Raw genomic sequence first — 22073 nt, 5'->3', positions numbered from 1 at the left:
TTGCAGACACGGCTCGGATCCTGCGTTGCTGTGGCTCTGGCGTAGGCTGGTGGCTACAGCTCCGATTCGACCCCTAGCCTGGGAATCTCCATATGCCGCGGGAGCGGCCCAAGAAATAGCAACAACAACAAAAGACAAAAAGACAAAAGACAAAAGACAAAAAAAAAAAAAAAAAAAAAAGAAGCCAAAGGACTTGCTCATGACCCTCCTCTTCTGACCAGGACTCAGGTCTCTTTATTCCACATTTGCTGTGCATCTGCCTACACCCAGTGCAGTGCTCACTTCAAAGGCACTGACACAGCTCTGGCCTCAGCAGTGACAGAGCCACGTGGAGGGAAGGGTCCTGTCTGTTGTAAGAGGTAGAAGGCTCAGATTCTAGCCTTGGCCCTGAGCAAATCACCTCATTTCTGTGAGTAATCAATAATATGAAGGGGTTGGGTCACACGATCCGTAAGGGCTGTTCTCTTAGATTCTGAGATCACTTCCTAAGAAAATTATTCACATGTTAGCAATTCCTTTTAGAAGGACACATGCAGAACGTAAGCCTTTCCTGGTTTTGAGTGGAATGTACCATTAAGACCATGGCCATGGCTTTGAGGGAAGATAGGGAGGTGGCAGCTACTATTTTGTGGATGTGGCGACTCTGAGAGGTAAGAGATGGTTTCTTAGATGTAAGACGTCAATGCCCTACTTTTCTTGGCCCAAGGACTTGGTGGTGTCATGTCAGGTCTTCCTGCAGGTCTAGGGAATCAGGTGCTCACACACATGCGTTTCTTCCCACATCTCCTGGACATGGGTTACAAGTCTCTTTTGTTTGGGGAACAGGTGTTTTTCCTAGAAAATGACGAGCAGCACAGTTGCCTGAGTGACCCTGCAGATCACAGCCGACTGACCGAGCACGTGGCCAAGGCATTTTGTCTTGCTCTGTGTCCCCACCTGAAGCTTCTGAAGGAAGATGGAATGACTAAACTGGGACTGCGAGTGACACTTGACTCAGATCAGGTAGAGTCTTAGCCTTAGCGGGCCCTGGGCAGTGTCTGTGTTTTCTGACATGGGAGTTTTCCTGCTGCAACGCAGAGAGTATAATTCTCTGGACCTTGGGCCTGACCAGATGGAGTATTTGGCCTTCCCTCGACTCGTGATACTCCTGGATATGCTGCTTGGCCAGACTCTGTCAGAGCCTTCTGAACCCCAGCTTCCTGACCTGAATGTCTTGCAAGAACGTTCTCTCTTTTTAGCGTGGGGTCAGGAGACGTGAGTGTGAGGACCTGCCACCCTGTGTGAATGTCATCGGGGCCACCCTTTGAGACTTCCCAGCCCCACCCTGTGCGAATCACGCTGCCTCCTTTAGAGAGCAGGTCCCAGGCTGTTCCATATCCTGTTGGTTTCTTGGTTTTTGTTTGTGTGTTTCCCTCTTTTCACGGCCGCACCTGCAGCATGTGGAAGTTCCCAGGATAGGGGTTGAACCATAGCTGCAGCCACAGCCACACCAGATCTGAGCCGCATCTACATCCGCAGCAATGCCAAATCCTTAACCCACTGAGTGAGGCCAGGGCTCAAACCCACATCCTCACGAACACTGTGGCAGGTTCTTAACCTGATGAGCCACAGTGAGAACCCCCATCCTGTTTTCTTAATCCAGCTACAGCAGGCTTCTGCTGACTGGCCTCTGGAGCTCCCACTCCTTACGGCTTTCTTACTGTCAACACTTCCATGCTAGTTAGAGGACCGGCCTTGAGCTATTTCCCCATTGGTTTTCTCATCATCTCAGGTCTCCTGTGGCCGGCCAGGCTTCCTTTTCTTACGTAACTTTTGTTACTGTTTGTAGTCACAAGCCAGTGCCCCTTTCCTTTTCCTGGTCTCCCCTGTGGCCTAGCACTCTAATCTCACTGGATTTCTTCTGAATTTTGGGTCCCTGTGCCATGTCCCAGTGCTCCTGCATTGGTGTGAAGTTGTGTCATTAACAGGGAAAATGTGAACGGTTATGTGTTTGGCTCCACTTCCTGACGAGTCATCAATGAACAGGTACTTATTTTCTCCGTAAGCTCTCGCCCAGCGCTGTACTAAGCATCCAGGGTGAGGCACAGTAGTTGTTACAGTCCTTTCTCAGATGGGACTGATGATCTGCCTAGAGAGAAAATTACCTCGCATAAAGCGATTTAAGAACAAGCATTTTCCTGCTAAATATGTGAGCCTTTTGAGGGCAGGGGCCTTGTTTACCCTTATCTTTGAATTCGTGTTTGTGGGTGCTCAGAAAATGGTGACATAGCTTCCTGCTGTGTTAAGGAGTCGAACGCAGTATATTTCTCATTTTAAACTTCACAACCAAATGTTTATGTGTTTCCTCAGACATTCTATGCCTCTCCTTGCGCCCCGGCCCCCCTTCCCGGGAAACTAAGGCCCTAACAGATGAAGTGTCTTGCCCAAGGCCTCACAGGTACCAGGTGAATAAACGATAGCCTGAGCGATGACAGTTCAGGGAAGAGGAGGAGAAATCTGGGTTCCCTGCTGTGTGTCTAGCCCGCAGCCAAAAAGGACACCTCCTTTCCTGCTCAGCCCTCTGGAGGGATCTTCCCTGTCCAGTAACCTGTCATCCCCTTCTCTCTGTGGTGTAGGTTGGCTATCAAGCAGGGAGCAATGGCCAGCCCCTTCCCTCGCAGTATATGAACGACCTGGACAGCGCGCTGGTGCCGGTGATCCATGGAGGGGCCTGCCAGCTCAGTGAGGGCCCCATCGTCATGGAACTCATCTTTTATATTCTGGAAAACATCGCATAGACAGACAGGACTTCATTTTTCTGTTCAGACCTGTTGCAACAGCAGTCATACCCAAATCATTTGCACTTTAGAACTGGAAGATTAAGCTTTTGTTAACACTATTAATGGGGGGTGGGGTGGGAGTAGGGGTTCGGGGACAGGGGTGGGAAGGGGTGGTTGGGGGGACAGATGTTCCATAATTCTAAGTCTTCTATGCATTGTCCACCGAGAAGATCTGGGCAGCTTCTGTTATTGCACAACAGTTATGCTATCCTTGCAGCTAATCCTCTCCTGTTACTGTTTAGACAAGAATTCTGCTCCTGTTTTAAGACTTTGGGTCTTGTACTCAGAAATGCTCAAATGGGTACAGCCATCACCAGGGGTGGGGTGGGAGGGCAGAGGGGAAATAAAAAATGAAGCATCAGTCTTGAACTCTTTGTACAGAATTGATATAAAAAGGACAGTTTCACACTGATCTTATCCCAGTTGGATCACAGCAACTTCAAGCAGAAGTCACACCTAGACTTTCATTTTTACTACATTATTCACTGAAGTGAATAAATCAAAGACCCAAAAGATTCTCTCTCTTCTGTCCAAGGAAGGGCAACTCACTCGTTATAAATGAGGTCACTTGGACAGCAGAGCTGAGTTCAGTTCCCTTGGGACCTGCCACAGCGGATGATGGACAGTGAACTAGGTCTTTCTATGAAAACTGACAGAAAATACCCAAGACATTTTTAGTCATACAGTAGAGGTATTTTATTTTATTTTTTTATTTTTATTTTTTTGCTTTTTAGGGCCACAAATGCGGCATATGTTAGTTCCTAAATTAGGTGTCCAGTCGGAGCTGCAGCTGCCAGCCTACACCACAGCCATAGCAACACAAGTCCAAGCCACATCTGCGACCTACACCACAGCATAGCAACACGCACTGAGTGAGGCCAAGGATCAAACCCTCCTCCTCGTGGATACTATTTAGATTCGTTTCCGCTGTGCCACAGTAGGAACTCCTTTTTTTCTGTTTTCTTTTTTTTTTTTTTCCAGTAGAGGTACTTTAAAAAACATTTTATTGAGAAATAATTTAAACTTCCAGGAAAGTGGTAAGTTAAAAAAAAAAACAACACCTATGTATGCTTTACTCAGATTTACCTATTGTTCACAAATCATCTGCCTCATTTATCAGTATTCCTTTCTCTCCTCTTCTCCATTAAAAAAGTGAGACATTTGTTGAGTAAGATGCATACCCCTAAATACTTTAATGTTTATTTCCTAAAAGTAAGGACATTCTCTTACATAACCACAGGACAGTTATTGTGATGCTTTGACCCAGCATTCGTCCAACAGCGTCCTTCATGGCATCGTTCCCCTCCAGTGAAACCTCCAGTCTAAGGGCAGACGTGGCAGGTACCTGTCATGCTCACCTTTATCTTTTATGTCCTTGATGTTTTTGGTGAACATAGGTTCCTCCACCCCACTTTTGAACTAGAAGATGTCTCATTTTGAATTTGGTTGGTATTTGCTTATAACTAAATGAATTTTGCATTCTCAGCCAGAACCCTTCCCAAGGGATATGATGTCCTTTTTAGGACATCACATCAGGGGGTCACTTGATGGCCTCTGCCCCTCACTGATGGTAAGTTTGGATTAGCTGGTCAAGGTGTTAGCCAGTTTCTCTACTATATATTGCTCAAAAAATGTCCCCTTAGGTGTAGCATCCACAGTGTTTCCTGTCTGAACTGACCTTTTACTGTGATGGCTACAAATGATTTTTCAATTCCAGCACTTCCTCTACCTTTATCAGTTGTGCTTGATCATCTATAGGCAAAGGCCCTTCTTTCCTTCTATTCATTTTTTTTTTTTTTTTTGTCTTTTGTCTTTTTGTTGTTGTTGCTATTTCTTGGGCCGCTCCTGCGGCATATGGAGGTTCCCAGGCTAGGGGTCGAATCGGAGCTGCAGCTGCCAGCCTGCACCAGAGCCACAGCAACGCAGGATCCAAGCCGCGTCTGCAACCTACACCACAGCTCACGGCAACGCCGGATCCTTAACCCACTGAGCAAGGGCAGGGACCGAACCCGCAACCTCATGGTTCCTAGTCAGATTTGTTAACCACTGCGCCACGACGGGAACTCCTCCTTCTATTCATTTAATTTTCATTATGAACTGGGATTACTTTTCGAATGGTTCTAATTCATCATTTTGGTGCTCAGATGGTCTCCGTTTTGGCCAGAGAGAACCCCTTCACGCGAGCTCCCACATTCTTGTGACAGGATCTTAACGTTTTTTTGAACATTTGCTTTTCTAGCCTAACCGGATGCCCCAGAGTCTCACCCTGTCCCAGCCTTGGAATCAGCCAGATTTTATAGCGGAAGTGGTATTAGAAGCCAAGATTTGGTTTACCTATGATATATGTGATGCGCTTTGATCATTTTCTCCTTCATTAAACATTTATTTTGGTCACAGACCAGTGGATTTCACAACCCAGTTTGGAAAACACCGCTTTAAGGCAACTCACTCCCTTGTCACTGGCATTTTCTAAAAGCCTAGACCATGCAGGTCAGTCTCTGCTGTGGAAGCACAGCTCCAAGAATCCTCTGGAAGCTAGTGCAGGCCTCTGAGACAGTGAGAGGCTGCGTTGAGCACTTGGCACTTACAGGCTGTGGAACTGTGTTAGGGCAGCAGCTGTTTTCCAAAGGCTTGGCCTTCAGAGTGTGTCCAACTAGGTTTATCTCTCTTCCATTGGGCTGGGGAGGCGGCAGGTGGAGGCGGGGGGTCCAAATTCTACATTTGCTTCTCCATAGGCTTTGCCAGTGTGGCTGCAGAGAGCTGGGATTGTGACCTTTCCCGTAGACTTGGAGGTACCCGAAGCTTCTAAGGCAAGAAGGAATGGATGCCCACAGAACAACTTGCAAGGACCGAGCCCTGGGACCATCACCCCCTTCCCCAAACCTGACAGGCACAGGCACTTGGTTATAGGGGTAGTGGGTATTTGGGTGTTGATATCCAGTTTGGTCTAATGCACCTTGGAAGTTTGGAGCTTCTGCAGGAGCTGGTTCTGTTTTCCGGTAGAAGTTATCCTTTCTGCTCAGCTAAATGGGCCTTGCAATTGTACATATTTATTCTGAAATTCATTGCAAGCCTTTAGATTCTCCTACAATGGATAGACTCTGGCCCTGCATAGTCAGGTCCATTCTCACCTGCATAAAATGTCCTTTATGTTTAGGTTAATCATCTTGAAGAACTTGGCATAAAATCGCCAAGGCTAGTTTACTGTTTTCTTCCTTGTTTCATTTTTGTTTTTATACACTGTATATGGTATAGAACCGAAACATTACATTTCTAAGGCAGATTCTTTATAATGTAAACTTAGATTGAGGTATAGAGCGCCTTTAAGTTAAAGAGGAATGGAATCACCTTTCTGATAACATTAAATTTTTAAAAATTACTAAATCCTTGGAGTTCCCATCATGGCACAGTGGAAACGAATCCGGCTAGGAACCATGAGGTTGCAGGTTCGATCCCTGGCCTCGCTCAGTGGGTTAAGGATCTGGTGAGGCCATGAGCTGTGGTGTAGTTTACAGACGCAGCTGGGATCTGGCGTGGCTGTGGCTGTGGTGTAGGCCGGCAGCTGTAGCTCCGATTAGACCCCTAGCCTGGGAACCTCCATATGCCGCGCGTGTGGCCCTAAAAAGACAAAAAGACAAAAAATAATAATAATGAATTCTGACTAAATGTTAGGCATTGTCTCCTTTATTAGCACTTTTTGAGCACCTACTGGACTCTGGAGCAATAAAAATGTGGAACTTTTCTCTGTGTAAGTTCCCATCTACTGTCACCCCTCATCCGCAGTGGTTCCTGAATGCTGGTAAGCCCCAAATTTCCAACTGAATTTAATTCTATCATAACTAGTCACCCAGGGAATAATTTATGCATTTAATCCATTTCAGACAACAAGCAATCTGCCAAATAGTATGTTTCTAGAGTAAGTCTGAGTGTGGTTTCTGTTTTAGTAATAGTGCTAAAATAATTTTAATACTAATGGTCATGGGATCTGGCAGATTGTGATGTAGCCAGAAGGGATCAGGAGCAGAACGGGAACAATAATGCCCATTTTAGAGTTTGGGAAGCTGAGGCCCAGAGAAGGAGGAATCCATCCGTGATGAACAGCATCAGGCCTGGTTTCATCCTAAAAGCAGTTGCCTTTACTTCAGGGGCAAGATTTTTTTTTTTTTAATGGCCGAACCTGTAGCATATGGAAGTTCCTGGGCCAGGGACTGAATCCGAGCTGCAGCTGCGAACTACACTGGATCCTTTAACTCACTGTGTTAGGACAGGGAATGAATGAACCCACACCTCTGAGGCAACAAGAGCAACTGTAATCAGATTCTTAAGCTACTGTAGCATGGGAGGCATCCAAGGGGCAAGATCTTTTGTCTTTTTGCCTTTTCTAGGGCCGCTCCCGTGGCATATGGAGGTTCCCAGGCTAGGGGTCTAATCAGAGTTGTAGCCACCAGCCTACACCAGAGCCACAGCAACGCAGGATCCGAGCCGTGTCTGTAACCTACACCACAGCTCACAGCAATGCCGGATCCTTAACCCACTGAGCAAGGCCAGGGATCGAACCCACAACTTCATGGTTCCTAGTTGGATTCGTTAACCACTGCGCCACGACGGGAACTCCTTTTTTTGTTGTTGGGGCAAGATCTTTTAAGAGCTGCCCACAAATATTTGGAAAACAAGCCCTCAACAACTGGGAAGCAAGAATGCAGGTTTCAGAATAGTGCTATGAAAAAGGAAAATAATTAAAACACAAAAATAGTCTGCCCTTTTATTGTGAGCAAAGCTTTCCTGACTCTAACCATATTGTAGTCAGTGCACTAATTCAGAAGAAAGTGTGCCCTGCATTAAACTGGAGAGAAAATTTAAAAGTGATTTGGGTTGTGGATGGTTCCCAACTGCCCACAAGTCACTAATCTGCAAAGTGGAGCTGCTGCATTTGGATAAATCTCGGGACAAATGAAGCTGGGCTGGATCCTCCCACTTCCAGTGACCCCTGCGTGCCGTGGTTACAACAAAGGCCTTTCAAGAACCTCAGTCTCTAGGTCCAGTGGGCGGCTGTCATGCCTCCCTCAGCCTATTGGCTCTGTTTTCCAAAATGCAAAGGGCAGTGAAGCAGAATGAAACTGAACAGGTCATGAAGGGAAATCTTTAAGCCACAGAATACTTTCTACCAAATTTCTAGCAGAGGCCTTGGTTTAAAATTCCCAGGGCTGTAGTTGTCCCCTAGCCCTCTTAGTAAGCCTGGTGGGTGGGGGCAAACCCCAGCGGAAGACTAAGCTATGTCAGGACCCCCTCCACCACCCCTCTTTGCTGTGAGCCACCTTCCAAAAACTAACAACCCTCCTTTTCATCTTAGATGACACACAGCTATGACATTTAAGTGTTAAATAGCCCATCTGTGGAAGTTTTGGTAGTTCACTCTGATAGGTAAGTAAAACTGGCCAGAAAGCTCTCAGAAACTTATGTTTTTCCTGCTCTGTTACCCACTAAAAGCTTTGCTCTTGTGGGCAGGGACGCATGGTCCAGCCCCATCCCAGGAAAAGACACACACAAAAGCTCAATCCCTGTGCTGTGTGTACATTTGCCAGGACTGTAGCGATCAGTAAAAGATTATCTTGAGGAATGCTTTGTTAACTTGATGCTTCAAAAAAGGGGGAAAAAGATAGTGTGTTAAAATTTATTTCTAAGAAATGAAGAATATTGTGGTTTTGAACATTAAATCTGTTGCAACTATAAATCCCTTCATTGTCACCATCCATTCAGAAGAACAAAGTCGAGAATTTCTTAGGAAAGAACTAAGGGATTTCTCTAGGTGATTAGCTGAAGAAGCGAGACTGCCCTGTCCCCTCTCAAAAGAGGAAGACACAGGAGCAGTTTCTGTCAATTAACAAATGTTACTGCTACCCTGGCTTTCAAAAAGTGACAGGAGGAGCAGGGCTTTTCTTTAGGACTTTTGATGGTTATTTTGTAGGGAGAGCATAAAACCCCTACAGTGAATTAGACCTAGTATCTTAAATAAAAATGGCTACATTAAAAAACATATATATGTACACACACACATATACATATACGTATATATTGTTTTCCCCTTCCTCGGTTAACGTAACAGGCTCTCGGTCTTAGGTGCATGGACCAAACCCAAGACACAGCCTGCCCCCACTTCCCACCACACAGTCCTGAACTGAGAGCTCTGGGAAGCAGGGAGGCTGGTGCAGCAGTGTCAGGAACCAAGGCACAGGCAGGGCTGGGGCGAACAGCTGTGCAGGACAGGGAGTCACAGGACCCTGCCCCCATCTTAAGCGAGGTGGGGGGGGTTCCAGATCACACTCGTGTTTTCCCATCCCTTAGTTTTATCTTTAAAGGCACATCTAGAAACAGTGCAACTGGGGACTGAGGTAAGCTGCAAACAGTTGCTACACAGGGGTTAAGGGGTAACAAGACTCCATGCAGGGCAATGCGGCTGTCCATGCCTTCACCCAGAGGGCGGAGGAGGGGGAATCCTGCTTTGGTGGAGGCCTGGGAAGGTGCCAGTAGGGCCCTGGGCCATAGTCAGTGATGCCAGTACTTGATAGGTCTTTGGTGCTTGGGTAGCAGCATCTCCTTTAGGACAAAGGCTTCCACAGCCAGCAAAGCTGAGGAGAAAAACCTGGGGAGGAGTTGCTGGCCTGACTCCTCTCCCAGCATCGATCCTCTGTTGTACAAGGGCACAAAGCACAGGAAGTAAGTCTAAACTGCAGTGAACATACAAGTAGATTTTAGAAAGGATCTCCTGAAGAACAGACCTGGGAAAGTTAACTTCCCTCCGCGGTTCTACTCAAGATCGTGAGAAACTCAGCCTGAGCCTTACCCCAGAAGTTTGCCTCTTGGTCCTCCTCACAGATGAGAAAACCCTAGGCTTTCTCCTTAGATACGGGCTGCGAGCTAGAAGGGTCTCCATGGGGGCCCAGGCAGCGAGCTGGGGCAGAGGTTCTAAGGGCCCAGAAAGCTGCGCACCTTACAGGCCCCTGGGCTCCAGGACCAGCCAGTTCTCGGTGACCGTCTGCACGTCCTGGCCACTCAGAGGCTCCCGCAGCCTCACCTTCACCTCCAGCTTGCCCCCAGTGGGCTTCCTTCCATCCAGAACCTGTGAGGACCATGGAAAGATGGTAACCGAGGGGACAGGAGCTGGGAGCGAGCAGCTCCCTACACTCCCAGGTAAGGAGAGGGAGGAGGTCAAGCATCCTGTCTGTCAGCACCGGAGCCTCCACTGCTGCACAGCCCCACCCTCCCGCTATTTGCTGGCAGTGGTCTTGGGTAAGTCTTCTGGTAACATGTAAATCCAAATAAGCACCAATGCCCTGAAGTGGAGGTGAGAAATCCAGGGCTCTGCTCAGTTTTCCCCACAGTCCCCACGGCAACTCCTGGAGGAAACTCTGGCTTCAAGGTGCAGCCTGAAAACAGCCCAAACCTTCCCTTCACAGATGGCCCAGTGAGAGTAAATGACAGTCACACAGCCACCCTGCAGCAAGGGCAGGACTTGTTTGCTTTTCCACCCATCGTGCTGCTTCCTCCTGTGCAGGAGAGGGGGCAGCTAGAATGCAAAGCTGTGCTATGGGCTCAAGAGGTCAGAACCACCTCATTGGGGCCAATACAAAGCAGGTCCCACTTCAGAATGGCTCCTCCAAACAAGCAGAGAAAAGCTTGTGGGAAAAGCTCCCGCCTATGAAGGCATCAGCAGGGTATGGGCCCACCTCTGCCAGGACTGCTCTGCAGGAGCTTGTGCGACACCCTTCTCCTCTCTGGACCTTAATCGCCTCATCATCAGAGGCAAGCTCTTGGTGTCCCTACCTGTGAAATTCACTGAGTTCCTGGACACTTATGGAGCTGACCTGGATACAGACCAGCTGCATTCTGGTGGGGATCTGGAAATACCTTAACAATTTTCTGTCCAGAGCTTGTTCGACTTTGTCATGTTGCCAGACAACTTCCCCAACCGTCACCTGCCCCCAGAAACCTAGGAATTTGCATGTGCCAAGCTGACAGCAGGATCAGACCCTCTGAATCTCTTCACTTGTAAAATGGGAGTAGCATATACTCTACAGCACACTTAGGAATATTTTTAAATTAATGGGCACAAAAAGCCTACAACAGGGACTTTCAATGAATGTTGGCTCTTTCCTTGCCAAGTCCTTGCCCACCCTACCTCCACGATCTCTCTGATCTCACACTCATGCTCCAGCCGTTCCAGTTTCAGGTGGGCTGTGCCGACCAGCTTGTCACTTCTGAAGAAGGATCTGGAGAGCCAAGAGTAAGCAGAGAGGATTGGCTTCTGGCAGGAAGGCAGAAATGAACTGGCTAAACCCACTGCAGGAAAACCCAGTGGTAGCCAGGACAGCAGCAGCCACAGAAGGCAATCCTTCCTCCAGCCCACCCTGGCAGTGCCACTGTCAGGGACCCTCACCCTTTGTGGAAGATTTCAAATTTGATTCCTTTACTTTGAATCACCCTCCTGAAGCCCCGGTGGTTTCGGTTGATGTTTAGTTTGAAGAGTTGATCAAATTCTGCAAGAAAGGGAGAAGACAGAGGGACCTGGCTCTGAGGGATTTCCTGACCAAGAGGAAATTAGGTCTCCCATCTTTCTCTGCCTGCAATTCAGAGTAACTGCCACCAGGGGGACACGGAGCAAGAAGGTCCTGGCCTTGAAGTCCACTGGGACAGTTCTTGTTAGACACACATCATACCTAAATGGGACAGGTTTGGAATACGGCATCCGGATTCCTGGATTGAAGTCCCATTTCCACCACCTCTTTGCTATGAGGCCCAAGGCAAGCCCCTTTATCTCTCTCAGTTTACAGTCTACCCAACTACATTATAGGCGTGGGAATAACACCTCCCTTTAGCTCCCAAGTTGACCAGGTAAGATAGATTTGAAAGCACCCTGGAAACACAATTGCTGCTCACATAATTCAGCCCTCATGTGGCTACTCACCTGGAGAGTTTGTGTTTTTCACCACCGCAGTTTTGCTTTTTTGAGCCTGGTCCTAAAACAGTGAGAAGGGAGAAATCAGGACAGCTTGAAGAAACACATATGGAGCCAGGGACTCTGTGCTATATGGGTGTTGAGGGAGGGGACCCACAGAGGGAATGGGTCCAAGAACCTTCAAACCCCTCCCCCGAACCAGACTCCAAGGATGGAAGGAGACTGGCCACAGGGAGGATGGGGTTCACAGGACCCTACTGCTGCCTGAACCTCACCGAATTAGGGTAGTGGAACTCAAACCGCACAAAAGCATCCAAGTCATCAGGGGTCACCCCTAGGAAGGAGAAGCAGGAGTCAGGGTCAGAGGACGTAGCTGGGAGCCCAGCACTTGATACAAAGGGAGAGTCAGTGCCTCCCACTGGCCAGGGTGGCATATCTGGACAAGAGCCTCCAAGGGTAGGGGTAGCCCCAGGGCTACCTGGAGGGGCTGGGAGGTTCATTCCCCGGACAATAAGCAGGTGCATTTCTGTGCTGTTGAGTTCTGCAAAGATCCTGCAGCCAGGAAGGGAAGAGAAAGAGCTCAAAGTGAAGGAGAGCAGTGAGGAAAGGTCCTCTCTTCCACTGCCCGCCCACCTGCCCAGCTGGGTGGTGGCCAGGAGAGGGGGCCCAGGGAACCAGAGCTGGCACGCAGCTCTCGGTCTGTGACCACCACGGCAGAGCTCCCTCCCCAGCCCCGCTGAGCGCCTCACTGTCACCATGTCCTTCTCCTGCCCAAGCCCCGAAAGCCTCCCTCAATGGGCTACGTTTCCCCATCCCAGGCTCCCAGCCTCTTGCCCAGTCCCTGCTTGGAGCCACGGTCTCCCTTAGGCTTTGGCACCTCACAGTTTGGAATGTCCTCAACTCAAAGTGGTGGCTCGGAGGGTCAAGGCCCTGGGCCTGGGCCAGCTGCAGGATCTCAAGCTGCTTACTGCGGTCCTGAGCAAGCTTCTCAAACCTGACCGGGAGAGGTGTGCACATCAGCACGGCAGGACTCATATTCTGCCCCCCAACATCATGAGCCCCAGCCCCGCACTCACCGGGTCGTCTCAGCCACATTGCCCTGGTGCATGAACTGCTTGGAGAACAGCAGACACTTCTGAAAATAGGGACTCAGAGTGACTCCAGAGCCCAGAGCAGAGCCCATCCAGGCTGCCTTCCAAGTGACTGCTGAAAAGTCCACTATCTGTAGCCTCACTCTCGCCTCACCCAACACATGCAAGTCCATTACATTTTTCTAAGTTTTCCCTGTTTCCTCTCCTGAGACTAGCCATTCTCCTGAATTCTCTTGGCAAACTCCTATTCTTCCTTCAAAACCTAATAGAAACACCAGTTCAGAAAGCAGACTTGCAGGCAGCCGTTCAGACAGATATGCGCACACGTATTACATATACTTAACGATTCCCCAAATGCTGCTTCCTCCCCTCTTCAAGGTAATTCCCCCTCTTTGAACTTCCTAACCACTCTGCAAGAGGCTATTTTATTTTACAGAAGAGGAAAATGTAGTTTAGAGGAGGGAAGTGCCTTACCCAAGACCACAAAGCCAGTAAGTAGAAGAGCTAGAATTTAAATCCTATCTGGTCTGAGCCCCTTGCCTTTCCCCAAGGTGGGGGTTGAGGGGGCTGCGGGTGCTGAAAGGGGAGGACAGATAAGCAGTCTACTGACCTCATGTTGCTCCAGAAGCAATTTTTGTAGCTGGGCATACACCTCCTCGGCCTTCTGGGAGAGCCGCAGGTCCTCGTGGTGGATCAAGATGAAGTCACTCTCCTCATCCGTTAAGGGTGAAGGCACCTGCCCAGGTCACAAGGCCCCTCAGGGGCCTCAAGAGTCAGATTATTCCTCTATTGAGCCTGACAGACACAGGAATCCAAACTAAATGTTTCTCCACGTCTGACCTTCAATGATGGGGACTCACTGCCTTCCTCCTACCCCAGGCTGCTGCAATGCTCTGCTTTCCAGCAGCCTTGCCCTTTGTGGTCAACTCTGAACCCCCAACCTTTCCTGGCCTCTCTTGGGCCCATGGAGCAGAGAGACATGTGAGCAAAAGGCTGTCACCACCTCCTATTCAGTCCTACCTCTTTCAGGCAGCTACCTTTCACAGCCCTGCCTGTAAAGCCTGCCTCCCACCTCTCTGCCTGAGAAGTCCTGCTGCTTAGCCAGGTGACACTCACCTTGGAGAGGTCCACAGGTCGGCCGGCTCTCACCTGGATGATCTGAGCCTCAAGGCATTTGGCCACCCGCAGATGGGCTTTGGCCTGTTCCAGGTCCTGGCCGCGCTTGGCCTTCAGGGCTGCCCGCTGGTACTGCAGCTTCCGTGCCTCTAGCAGGGCCAGCTGCTCTCCCACTGAAGGGAAGGGACAAGGTTACAGCCATGCCTGCCCCTCACTAAAGCTTTCCCTCCTCCAGCCCTCTCCTTCCCAACTCACCAGAGGGACTCAGCAGCTCCTTAGAACGCGAGGCCTTGGGCTCAGGCAGGGGCCGGGATGAAGGGACCCGAGGCTGTGCTGGCTTCTTGGCCAATGGGGCCTGGGTTGGGAGCTCATCCTGGAGGTGCCCAGGAGGTTTTCAGAGGGGCTCTGTTCCACCCCCTCCACCCTGGGCTACGGCAGTTCCCAGACCTGGGCTCTCTTCCTAACACTGCACTACTTGCTGTGTGACCGCAGATGAATGGCTTCCCCTCTGGGCCCTAGAGAGTCCCAGCGCTAGAAGCAGCCTCAACAGCTCTCCAAGCCAACCTCCCAACACGAGATGGCGGGGTAATGGGGATCGAAGCTGGCCTCTGAAGTCAGAAAGACCTTGGTCTGAATCTAGCTCTGCTCGCTCCTAGCTCGGTGCCCTTGCCCAAGTTTTTTCTCTATAAAACAGAATACCTCCTTGCTGGCTGGGCATGATACAGGTTGATCGTTCATCTGCTGTCCCCCCCACCCCACCCCCTGGAGTTTGGGCCCTCAGCCAAACCTTGTCCGCATCCTCATCGTCCTCTGCTGGGGCTGTATCCTCTGAGGAGGCCAGTTTCTGGGCAGCTGCTAAAGTAGCTGCCACCACATCCTCCTCAGGACCCAGAGTGGGCTCCAGGCCAGGTATAGGGGGGAATCCTGTAGGAGAGAGAGAGCTGGGAGAGGGGTCGGGCAGCCCTGGGGAGGCACAGGTATGAGGTGGGTCCCAGCTGGGTCTTCCTGGGCATGGCTAGGAGGGATGGTGCCCCCAGAGTGGAGGTGGATATATGAGAAATCATTTCCCCCTCCCTTCATCCTGCTCAAAGACCATCTAAGCCCCCAGACCAAGCAAGCCCTGCTCACCCGGAGGAACAGGCAACTCGGCAAAGTCAACTTTTCGTCCTGCTCGGTGTGCTCGAATGGCATCTTGATATTGCTGCAAGGGAGGAGGGGGGAGCTATGGTGATTCACGGGCTCCACTAAGGTACAGGCAGGGAGAGGAACACAAAGACAGCAGCCCCGGGAGCAAAAAAGAGACAGAGGGATGGAGACTCAGGCCAGAGGGCAGACAGAGCACCAGCCAAGCAGAGGCTGCGGGCCCACCTTGGCAATGCGCTCATGCATCCGGGCCTTGCGCTCATCCCCACTGCCCCGAGCCTGGACGCCCGCCTCACGGTACTTGTTCAGCCTCTGCTGCAGGGCGTCTAGCACTGTCTGTGGCTCAGCAGGGGCCACTTGAAAGGAGGAAAAGAAGATGGCATCAGCTCTTCCTGCCTCCCCCCAGGTCCCCACTCTTAAGTCCCATCGTCCCGTCTTACCGGGGGTTGCTGGGATGTCAGCGGCCATCACTGGCTGTACTCGCTCCACTGCTGGAGATACAACTGAGGGTGCTGTGGGGGCATTGGAAGCCTGTGGAAGGGGCTTCAGGTCTAGGGAACCCAGAGCAGAGGTGTAGGTGGGGGTACCTGTCCAGCCCCAGCCCCATCCTGAGTAACACCCCCCCCCCACCATTCCCCTACTGACCCTCAGGCGCTGGGGGCAGGGCATTCAGGTCCACAGGCTGCCCCTTCTCCAGGGCCTCCAGGATGACACCAACTCTCTGCATTAGGAAGAAAAGCAGGTGCAGGCATCAGCCAGGATCTGGCCTGAGAGAACTCCCCTTCAGGCCAGTCTCACTCGAGCCCAGTGGAGCCCTGTGACCTTAAGCAGGTCACTGCTGCTATTCTGTGAAATGAGGGTCTGGACACAGGGCCTCTGAACCAGTTGCCGTACCTTACCAATCCTCATGAGCTCTCGGGCGTGGTCCAGGTCCCCAGCCCGCTTCGCATTCAGGGCAGCCACTTTGTACTCTCTCTGTCGAGCCAAGAGCAGGGCCCGGAGATCTGGGTCTGAATCAGGTGGGGCAGAAACGCCAGGGCTGCCCAAGAGGCTTGTCTCGGGCTGGGAGGGGCTGTCTGGAGAAACGAAAAGTCCGCAGAGAGGATATGAGGGTCAAAGAAGAAGGGTCCCAGTGCCTCCTGGAATGGTTGGCCAGAGGACCTCTGTGGGAAGGTGTGACTACCAGAACGGACAATGCCAGGGTGAGGAGGCAGCCCATGGGCTCTGACCTTGGGAGCCAGGCCAGGACTCAACTATCTCAAGATACCTGGCCCCGTGGCAGGGGGAGCTGGGGATTCTGCTTCGGGGTTCCTGTTGGTTGTTTCCTGGGGGACCAGGGGCCTCCTTCCCAAGGCCACTGGGGGTGGAATCTCATCCTCATTGATCTTCCTGCCTTTCCTCACAGCAGCCAGCTGGGACTCCAGAGTCTGAGGGAGAAAGAACCAGAAACCTAGCCGGCCATCGCAGCTCAAAGATCTGGACTCTGCTCAAAGATCACTCCCCCCTGCTGGCCCAAGCTCCTCCCCGGCCTCACCCTCAGCCCCACACCTCCCAGCCCCATTCCCTAGCTGAGCCCCACGCACCTTCAGGCCACGCTCACAGCGCCTGGCTTTGGCTGCTTCACCTGCCTCCTTGGCACTGGCCGCGGCCTCCCGGTAGTTGTGGATCCGATCCTCCAGCAGAGCCTGCAGCCCCTGAGGCCCTCCAGCCTGTAGATACTTCAGTTCAGGGCCTGGCCCCTCCAGGGCCAGCTAGGCCCTTGCTGCTCCCTCCCTGCAAGGAAGCTGCCCCAGAAAACGAAGCTCTTGGATTCAAGGAGAAGGTAGAGCCTAAAAGCCTCAAGGTGGGAGGCACGCACTCACTGCAGAGGCCAGAGGCCATGTCAGAGGCAAACACAGACAATCTGTGGTGACCAGGAAATGGCTGCGGGGGGCGGGGGGCTGGGAGAACAGAGAGGCCTTTGAGGCCGGCAGCCACCAAGGAGTTTCTTGTGCTCAGACTCCGCTTGGGGCAGCTGCTAGAGGAGGGCCCTGGGAAGGATCACTGTGCCTTCCTAGGCAAGCTGTCCTCTGTGGGTGCAGTATGTGGACATGGAGGGCACAGAGGACAGGGGCAAAGGACACACTGGACCCCTCCAGAACCTACCTGAGCCGCTGGGACGGGAGCTGTTAGGCAAGCTGTCTGCACTGGAGGTTCAATGTTTTCCTGCCCCTTCTCCTCCTCAGAGTCACCTGGACTGGCTGTCTCATTGTCATCCATGGGCACAGCCTCCTCATCTGCACCCAGGACTTCCTGCAGCTCAGTCTGGGGAGACACAATTCCCAGGAGCTCAGGAGCCACCTGACCAGACCCACAATAGGACCTGAGAATACAAGATCCTCTCTCCCAGCAGTATTTCTCAGTATCACTCCCTGTGTCTCCAAGTCCCCTTCACCAAGACACTCCTCCTCTAATCTGACCAGAGAGCCTTGGAAAACAGTGAGCCTCTAAATCTAAGAATCCACAAGTACAGAGCTCAGACCAGACATCAAAGGAACCAATCTCACACCAAACAGTCAGAAAAAGGGCCCAGAAAGGCAAGGCACTCACTCAACATCAGAGCACCCGGAGGAACAAACCCCAGGCCTCCTCCATAGGCCCCAGCCCAACAAACGCACCAGCAAGTCTGCATCCTCCTCCAGGCCGTCCTCCTCCTCTTCCTCCTCCTCCACATCCCGCATACAGTCCGCTGCCAACTTCTCAATATGGGCCATAGGTAGGGGGGCTGGGGGAAGAGGGTCACAGAAGGTCAGAGCAACTCAGGAAAGGGTCACGAGGATTAAAGAAGGGTCTTCAGAAGTTCCCACTGCGGCACAGTAAGTTAGGAATCCAACTGCAGCAATTGGGCTGGCTGCAGAGGCGTGGATTTGATCCCCGGCCCAGCAAAGTGTGTTAAAGGACCCGACACTGCTGCAGCTGCAGCGCAGGTCTCAGCTGTGGCTCAGATTCAATCCCTGACCCGGTAACTTCCATATGCCATGCGTGGAGCCATTTAAAAAAACGTTTTTTTTTAAAAAAAAGGAAGGTCTCAATCCACTGCCCTGGCAGACACACTCCGTTAGAAATCCTCCTTCCCTTCCACAGCCAGCGGCCCACCTCTGCTCTTCCTTTAGGAGCCGGCACAGGAGACCCTCGGCAGGGAAGCCTTCCCAGACCGTCCAGCAGGCAACAAGCTGCTCCCTCCTTGGCATGTTTGCTGTGGTCATGAGTCACAGACAAATCTACCACTCCACCAAACCACACCTTTCACATAGGTAAAGATTTTTAACAGTCATTTGAGCTTTGCAATATTTTTTATGAGTAAACTGAGAACTTGATTAATTTTCATAACATTGCAATCCTGGTAAACAGCAGAGCTAAGATTCAAACCGAGGCTCAGCTAACCCAAAGCAGGTTTGGACTGAGAAAAATGAGGGCCACATGCTCCCAGACCAGCGAGCCTCTTCCTGGGTCCCCTCCTTGTCCTTAGTTCTGGGGAACATGGGATGGCAGTGGCTCTCTCTGAGCATTGCTGGTGAGGAGAGGGGATGATTTAGATCCTCTGACCCTACCAGGCCTCAGATGTCTGTCCTCTTCCAGGCTGGGGTGGGGAGACACCACTTATTCATCCATTTGACCAATTTCTATGCACTCTTATGTGCCCAATTCAGTCTGAGCTGAGCCTCTCCTCCATATCAGGCCCTGGCTAGAGCTCAGGATGGGGGCCGAGTCAGCCTGGGATTCAGACTGCTGACTGTCCACCATCAGTCAGCTGTCCAGGAAGGAGTGAGCAGGGCAAAGGGCCTCTGGATGGGAAGGGACATGGACATCAGAAAGACCAGGAGATCTGGCTGGCTCCCCACCACCTCCCTGAGCCCACCTGGTCCCAGCACCAAGTGCTGCAAACTCACCCTGCCCCTTGGGAGCTGGCTTCCTGCCTGTGGTTCCTGCTTCCCCAGTGAGGGCCAGCAGCTCGGCCTCCAGGTCCCCGTCATCTTCAGTCTCCTCTGCCCCTAGCAGCACGTCCTCAGGGTTGAACTCCACAAAGAGCCCGAGCTGAGAGGAGAAGGTTTCTTAGGAATCATGAAATGATGCAGAGGATGGAGCCCAGCCCCAGAGCCAGTCTCCAAGAGGTCAGTGGCTTCTTCACTGTCTGTGGGGTCCAATGTGCAGAAAAGAAAACTGAAGCCTGCAACATTACCCATTGGGACACTTATCCCCTTGGTGACTCTACAAAGAACCCAGTAAGACTACACTGCCATTATTATTACTAACAACAGTAACAGCACCAGCTGCCAAGCAGGGTCCTTAGCACTCGACATGACTGTTAATCCTGAAGCAGGTCCTATTTTCTTTTAAATTGTGGTAAAACACGTAGCAGGAAAATTACCACCTCAACCATTTTTAAGTGTGGAGTACAGTGTCGTTAAGCACATCCACACTGTTGCGCAGCCATCACCACCACCCATCTGTAGAACGCTTCTCATCTGCAGAACTGCAACCTTGTACCCAGGAAACAACTCCCCGTTCTCCTCTCCCCCAGCTCCTCGTAACCACCCTTCTACTGTCTATGAATTTAACTACCCGAGGTAAAGGTAGGTCCTATGTGCATCTCCGTTTTCAGATGAAACAGGCAGCCCTGTATATGACAGAGTTAGAATTTAAAATAAAGTCTTGTGACTTGAGTCTTTGCCCATTAACCACCTTCCTCTTTTGAGACAATAAAAATGGGCTAAGAAGTCTCAGCACTTGTGCCCAGAAGAAATAAAGGGAGAAAACTGGAAGGCAGACCCATCAGTCTCCAACTTAGGCCAGAGCCAGGCGAGCAAAATTGTGGCCCTAAATGAGGAGCCCATGAGAGCACCTCAACTCTGGAGGTTCCCGAATCCAGATCATTCACACACAGGTGGCCATGGCAGGAGGATGCCTGGGTTGAAACACTGAGAGTTTAGGCCTCATCTCCCACATGTTTGTGGCAGGGGGTAGACAGAGGGTCTCTAAGGGTTCTTTCTGCCAACTCCCCGAGGCATGCCTCAAAGTCTCTCGGACTAACAGGAAAACCAGGTAGATGACCCAGTTCGCCCAAGCCCCCACCCTCAGACTCACCCAGAAGTGAAGGTAGAGGCTATATTCATACCTGCTTGGCAGCCGCCACACCCTGGCCACTGGCCTGAGGGCCCTTCCGAGGTCTTGGCCCTGGCATCTTGGCAGCCTAGATACCTGTCTAGTGGGGAGTGGAAGAGACTCAGACTGGGGCAGCCTACAAGCCCCTCCCCCAACAGCACTACCTATGTTTACTTGTGGTTAGTAAACTCCCAACTCAGAGAAAGAACACAACGCCTAACACCAAAGGATGAAATATTTACACTCAAAGTACAGCGCTGATGCAAGCAGCATAGGAAATGGAAGGGATGGGACATCTGTTCATAGGCTTAAGGGGGGAGTGTTGACACAATAAAAAGCTACTGAACTGACTGACAAATGTGGATTAAACCCAAGAGGCTGAGTCGGGAATGGTCTAAGAAGGCCCAGATACAGGGAAGCAACTAGGTACAGGGTGGGTACAAGGCTGGGTAGGATTCAGAAAGGCTCTAAAACTGTGCTGTCAAATACGGTAGCCATATGTGACTAGTCCACATTTAAACTTAATTAAATTAAATTAAGTACTGTAGCCATATGTGACTAGTTATGTTTAAATTTAAATTAATTAATTTACGGAGTTTCCATCATGGCTCAGTGGTTAATGAATCCAACTAACATCCATGAGCTTGCAGGTTTGATCCCTGGCCTCGTTCAGTGGGTTAAGGATCTGGCGTTTGCTGTGAGCTATGGTGCAGGTTGCAGACATGGCTCGGATTCCCCATTGCTGTGGCTGTGGTGTAGGCCGGCAGCGGTAGCTCCGATTTGACCCCTAGCCTGGGAACCTCCATATGCCGTGGGTATGGCCCTAAAAAGACAAAACAAATAAAAATAAATTAATTAATTTAAAATCCTGTTCAAGAGTTCCCATTGTGGCTCAGTGGGTTAAGAACCCAACTAGTATCCATGAGGAGGCAGGTCTGACCCCTGGCCTTGGTCAGTGGGTTAAAGGATCCAGCAAGTTGCAGTGTGGCTCGAAGATGTGGCTTGGATCTGGCGTTGCTGTGACTGTGGTGCAGGCCTGCAGCCGTAGCCCCATTTCGGCCCCCAGCCTGGGAACTTCCATATGCCTCAGGTGGGGCCCTAAAAAGACAAAAAAAATTTTTTTTTTAATCCTGTTCCTCAGCTAGTGGCCTACTGTTGGCCAGCACAAATAATGAACATTTTCATCACTGCAGAAAGTTCTATTGAACAGTTCTGCTCTACGGAAATCCCAATCGGCATTCTGATTCTCTGAGATTTCACAACCATTCAAGGACCTACTAGGTGTCAGACCCTGGGCTGGGCACCGGGGAGCAGGAATGAACCTGATGTGATCTCAGCCCTCAAAGAACTTTTACTGGTCAGAAAGGCCTCATCACTGGACAAAAGCTACACAGGGCTGAGCCAGGGGTGGTGTGCTCAGGGGCAGCTCCTTATTCAGCAGACAGTAGGTTTCTGGAGAAGGTGATGCCCATGCTGAGTCATGAAGAAGTTGGGGGGAAGGACAGGGAATAGGATTCCAAACAGAGGGAACAACCTGATAATGGTTCTGAGGCGATGAGCAGAACTGCACAAGGAAATTAAACTGGGATTACTGGGGCCGAGAGTGTGAGACAAGAAACGGCACACGCGAGGATGAAACGGTGAGCAAGGGGCACAACAGAAACACCTTTCCGCCTAGAGGAGTTTGGGCCCGATTCTGAGCGCAATGGACGTGACGGGGTCAGGTCGGCGATTCAGAAACCTCCCTCTAGCTGCAGAAGGGAAGGAAGCAGGGGGAGAATGCAGGCTGCAAGCCCACTCAGTACCGAG

The 22073-nt window shown here is 51.0% G+C and overlaps 3 protein-coding genes across 16 annotated transcripts in view; 2 read left to right on the top strand and 1 right to left on the bottom strand.

Moving 5' to 3' along the window:
* Positions 1–3188, top strand: part of ZFYVE9 (zinc finger FYVE-type containing 9) — a 202017-nt gene extending 198829 nt beyond the window's left edge. For 2 of the 4 annotated variants that reach the window (XM_084965067.1, XM_021096647.2), the window contains 3 exons: positions 826–1002; positions 2350–2444; positions 2616–3188. In XM_084965067.1, coding sequence (XP_084821193.1) covers positions 826–1002; positions 2350–2406 — 234 coding nt within the window. In that variant the 3' untranslated portion in view covers positions 2407–2444; positions 2616–3188. The remainder of the gene's footprint in view (positions 1–825; positions 1003–2349; positions 2445–2615) is intronic. The other 2 variants (XM_021096648.2, XM_021096646.2) reach the window with 1 other exon arrangement.
* Positions 3189–8476: 5288 nt separating this feature from the next.
* Positions 8477–22073, bottom strand: part of CC2D1B (coiled-coil and C2 domain containing 1B) — a 14175-nt gene continuing 578 nt past the window's right edge. The window contains exons 2-25 of one of the 11 annotated variants that reach the window (XM_084965077.1): positions 20278–20364; positions 19052–19293; positions 17780–17886; positions 17268–17426; positions 16706–16831; positions 16390–16549; positions 16017–16198; positions 15768–15843; positions 15563–15673; positions 15348–15478; positions 15108–15180; positions 14767–14903; positions 14235–14352; positions 13980–14152; positions 13474–13599; positions 12849–12907; positions 12650–12766; positions 12251–12324; positions 12048–12106; positions 11782–11833; positions 11254–11353; positions 10996–11086; positions 9807–9936; positions 8477–9504 (exon numbers count right to left, since the gene is read on the bottom strand). In XM_084965077.1, the coding sequence (XP_084821203.1) occupies positions 9808–9936; positions 10996–11086; positions 11254–11353; positions 11782–11833; positions 12048–12106; positions 12251–12324; positions 12650–12766; positions 12849–12907; positions 13474–13599; positions 13980–14152; positions 14235–14352; positions 14767–14903; positions 15108–15180; positions 15348–15478; positions 15563–15673; positions 15768–15843; positions 16017–16198; positions 16390–16549; positions 16706–16831; positions 17268–17426; positions 17780–17875 (2349 nt within the window). In that variant the 5' untranslated portion in view covers positions 17876–17886; positions 19052–19293; positions 20278–20364 and the 3' untranslated portion in view covers positions 8477–9504; position 9807. Of the gene's footprint in view, positions 9937–10995; positions 11087–11253; positions 11354–11781; positions 11834–12047; positions 12107–12250; positions 12325–12649; positions 12767–12848; positions 12908–13473; positions 13600–13979; positions 14153–14234; positions 14353–14766; positions 14904–15107; positions 15181–15347; positions 15479–15562; positions 15674–15767; positions 15844–16016; positions 16199–16389; positions 16550–16705; positions 16832–17267; positions 17427–17779; positions 17887–19051; positions 19294–20277; positions 20365–22073 lie in introns of all 11 variants that reach the window. The other 10 variants (XM_084965079.1, XM_021096651.2, XM_084965082.1 and 7 more) reach the window with 10 other exon arrangements.
* LOC110261230 (uncharacterized) overlaps positions 15442–22073 on the top strand; it is a 21109-nt gene continuing 14477 nt past the window's right edge. The window contains exon 1 of the transcript XR_014808320.1: positions 15442–18415. The gene's annotated coding sequence lies outside the window, so the exon portion shown is untranslated. The remainder of the gene's footprint in view (positions 18416–22073) is intronic.

This window comes from Sus scrofa, chromosome 6, assembly GCF_054392235.1.
Source record: "Sus scrofa isolate SSC_HxYL_T2T_F1_AM1 chromosome 6, Sscrofa_HxYL_maternal_Yorkshire_Landrace_v2.0, whole genome shotgun sequence".
Lineage (NCBI taxonomy): Eukaryota > Metazoa > Chordata > Mammalia > Artiodactyla > Suidae > Sus > Sus scrofa.
This window is presented reverse-complemented; position numbering and strand designations above follow the sequence as displayed.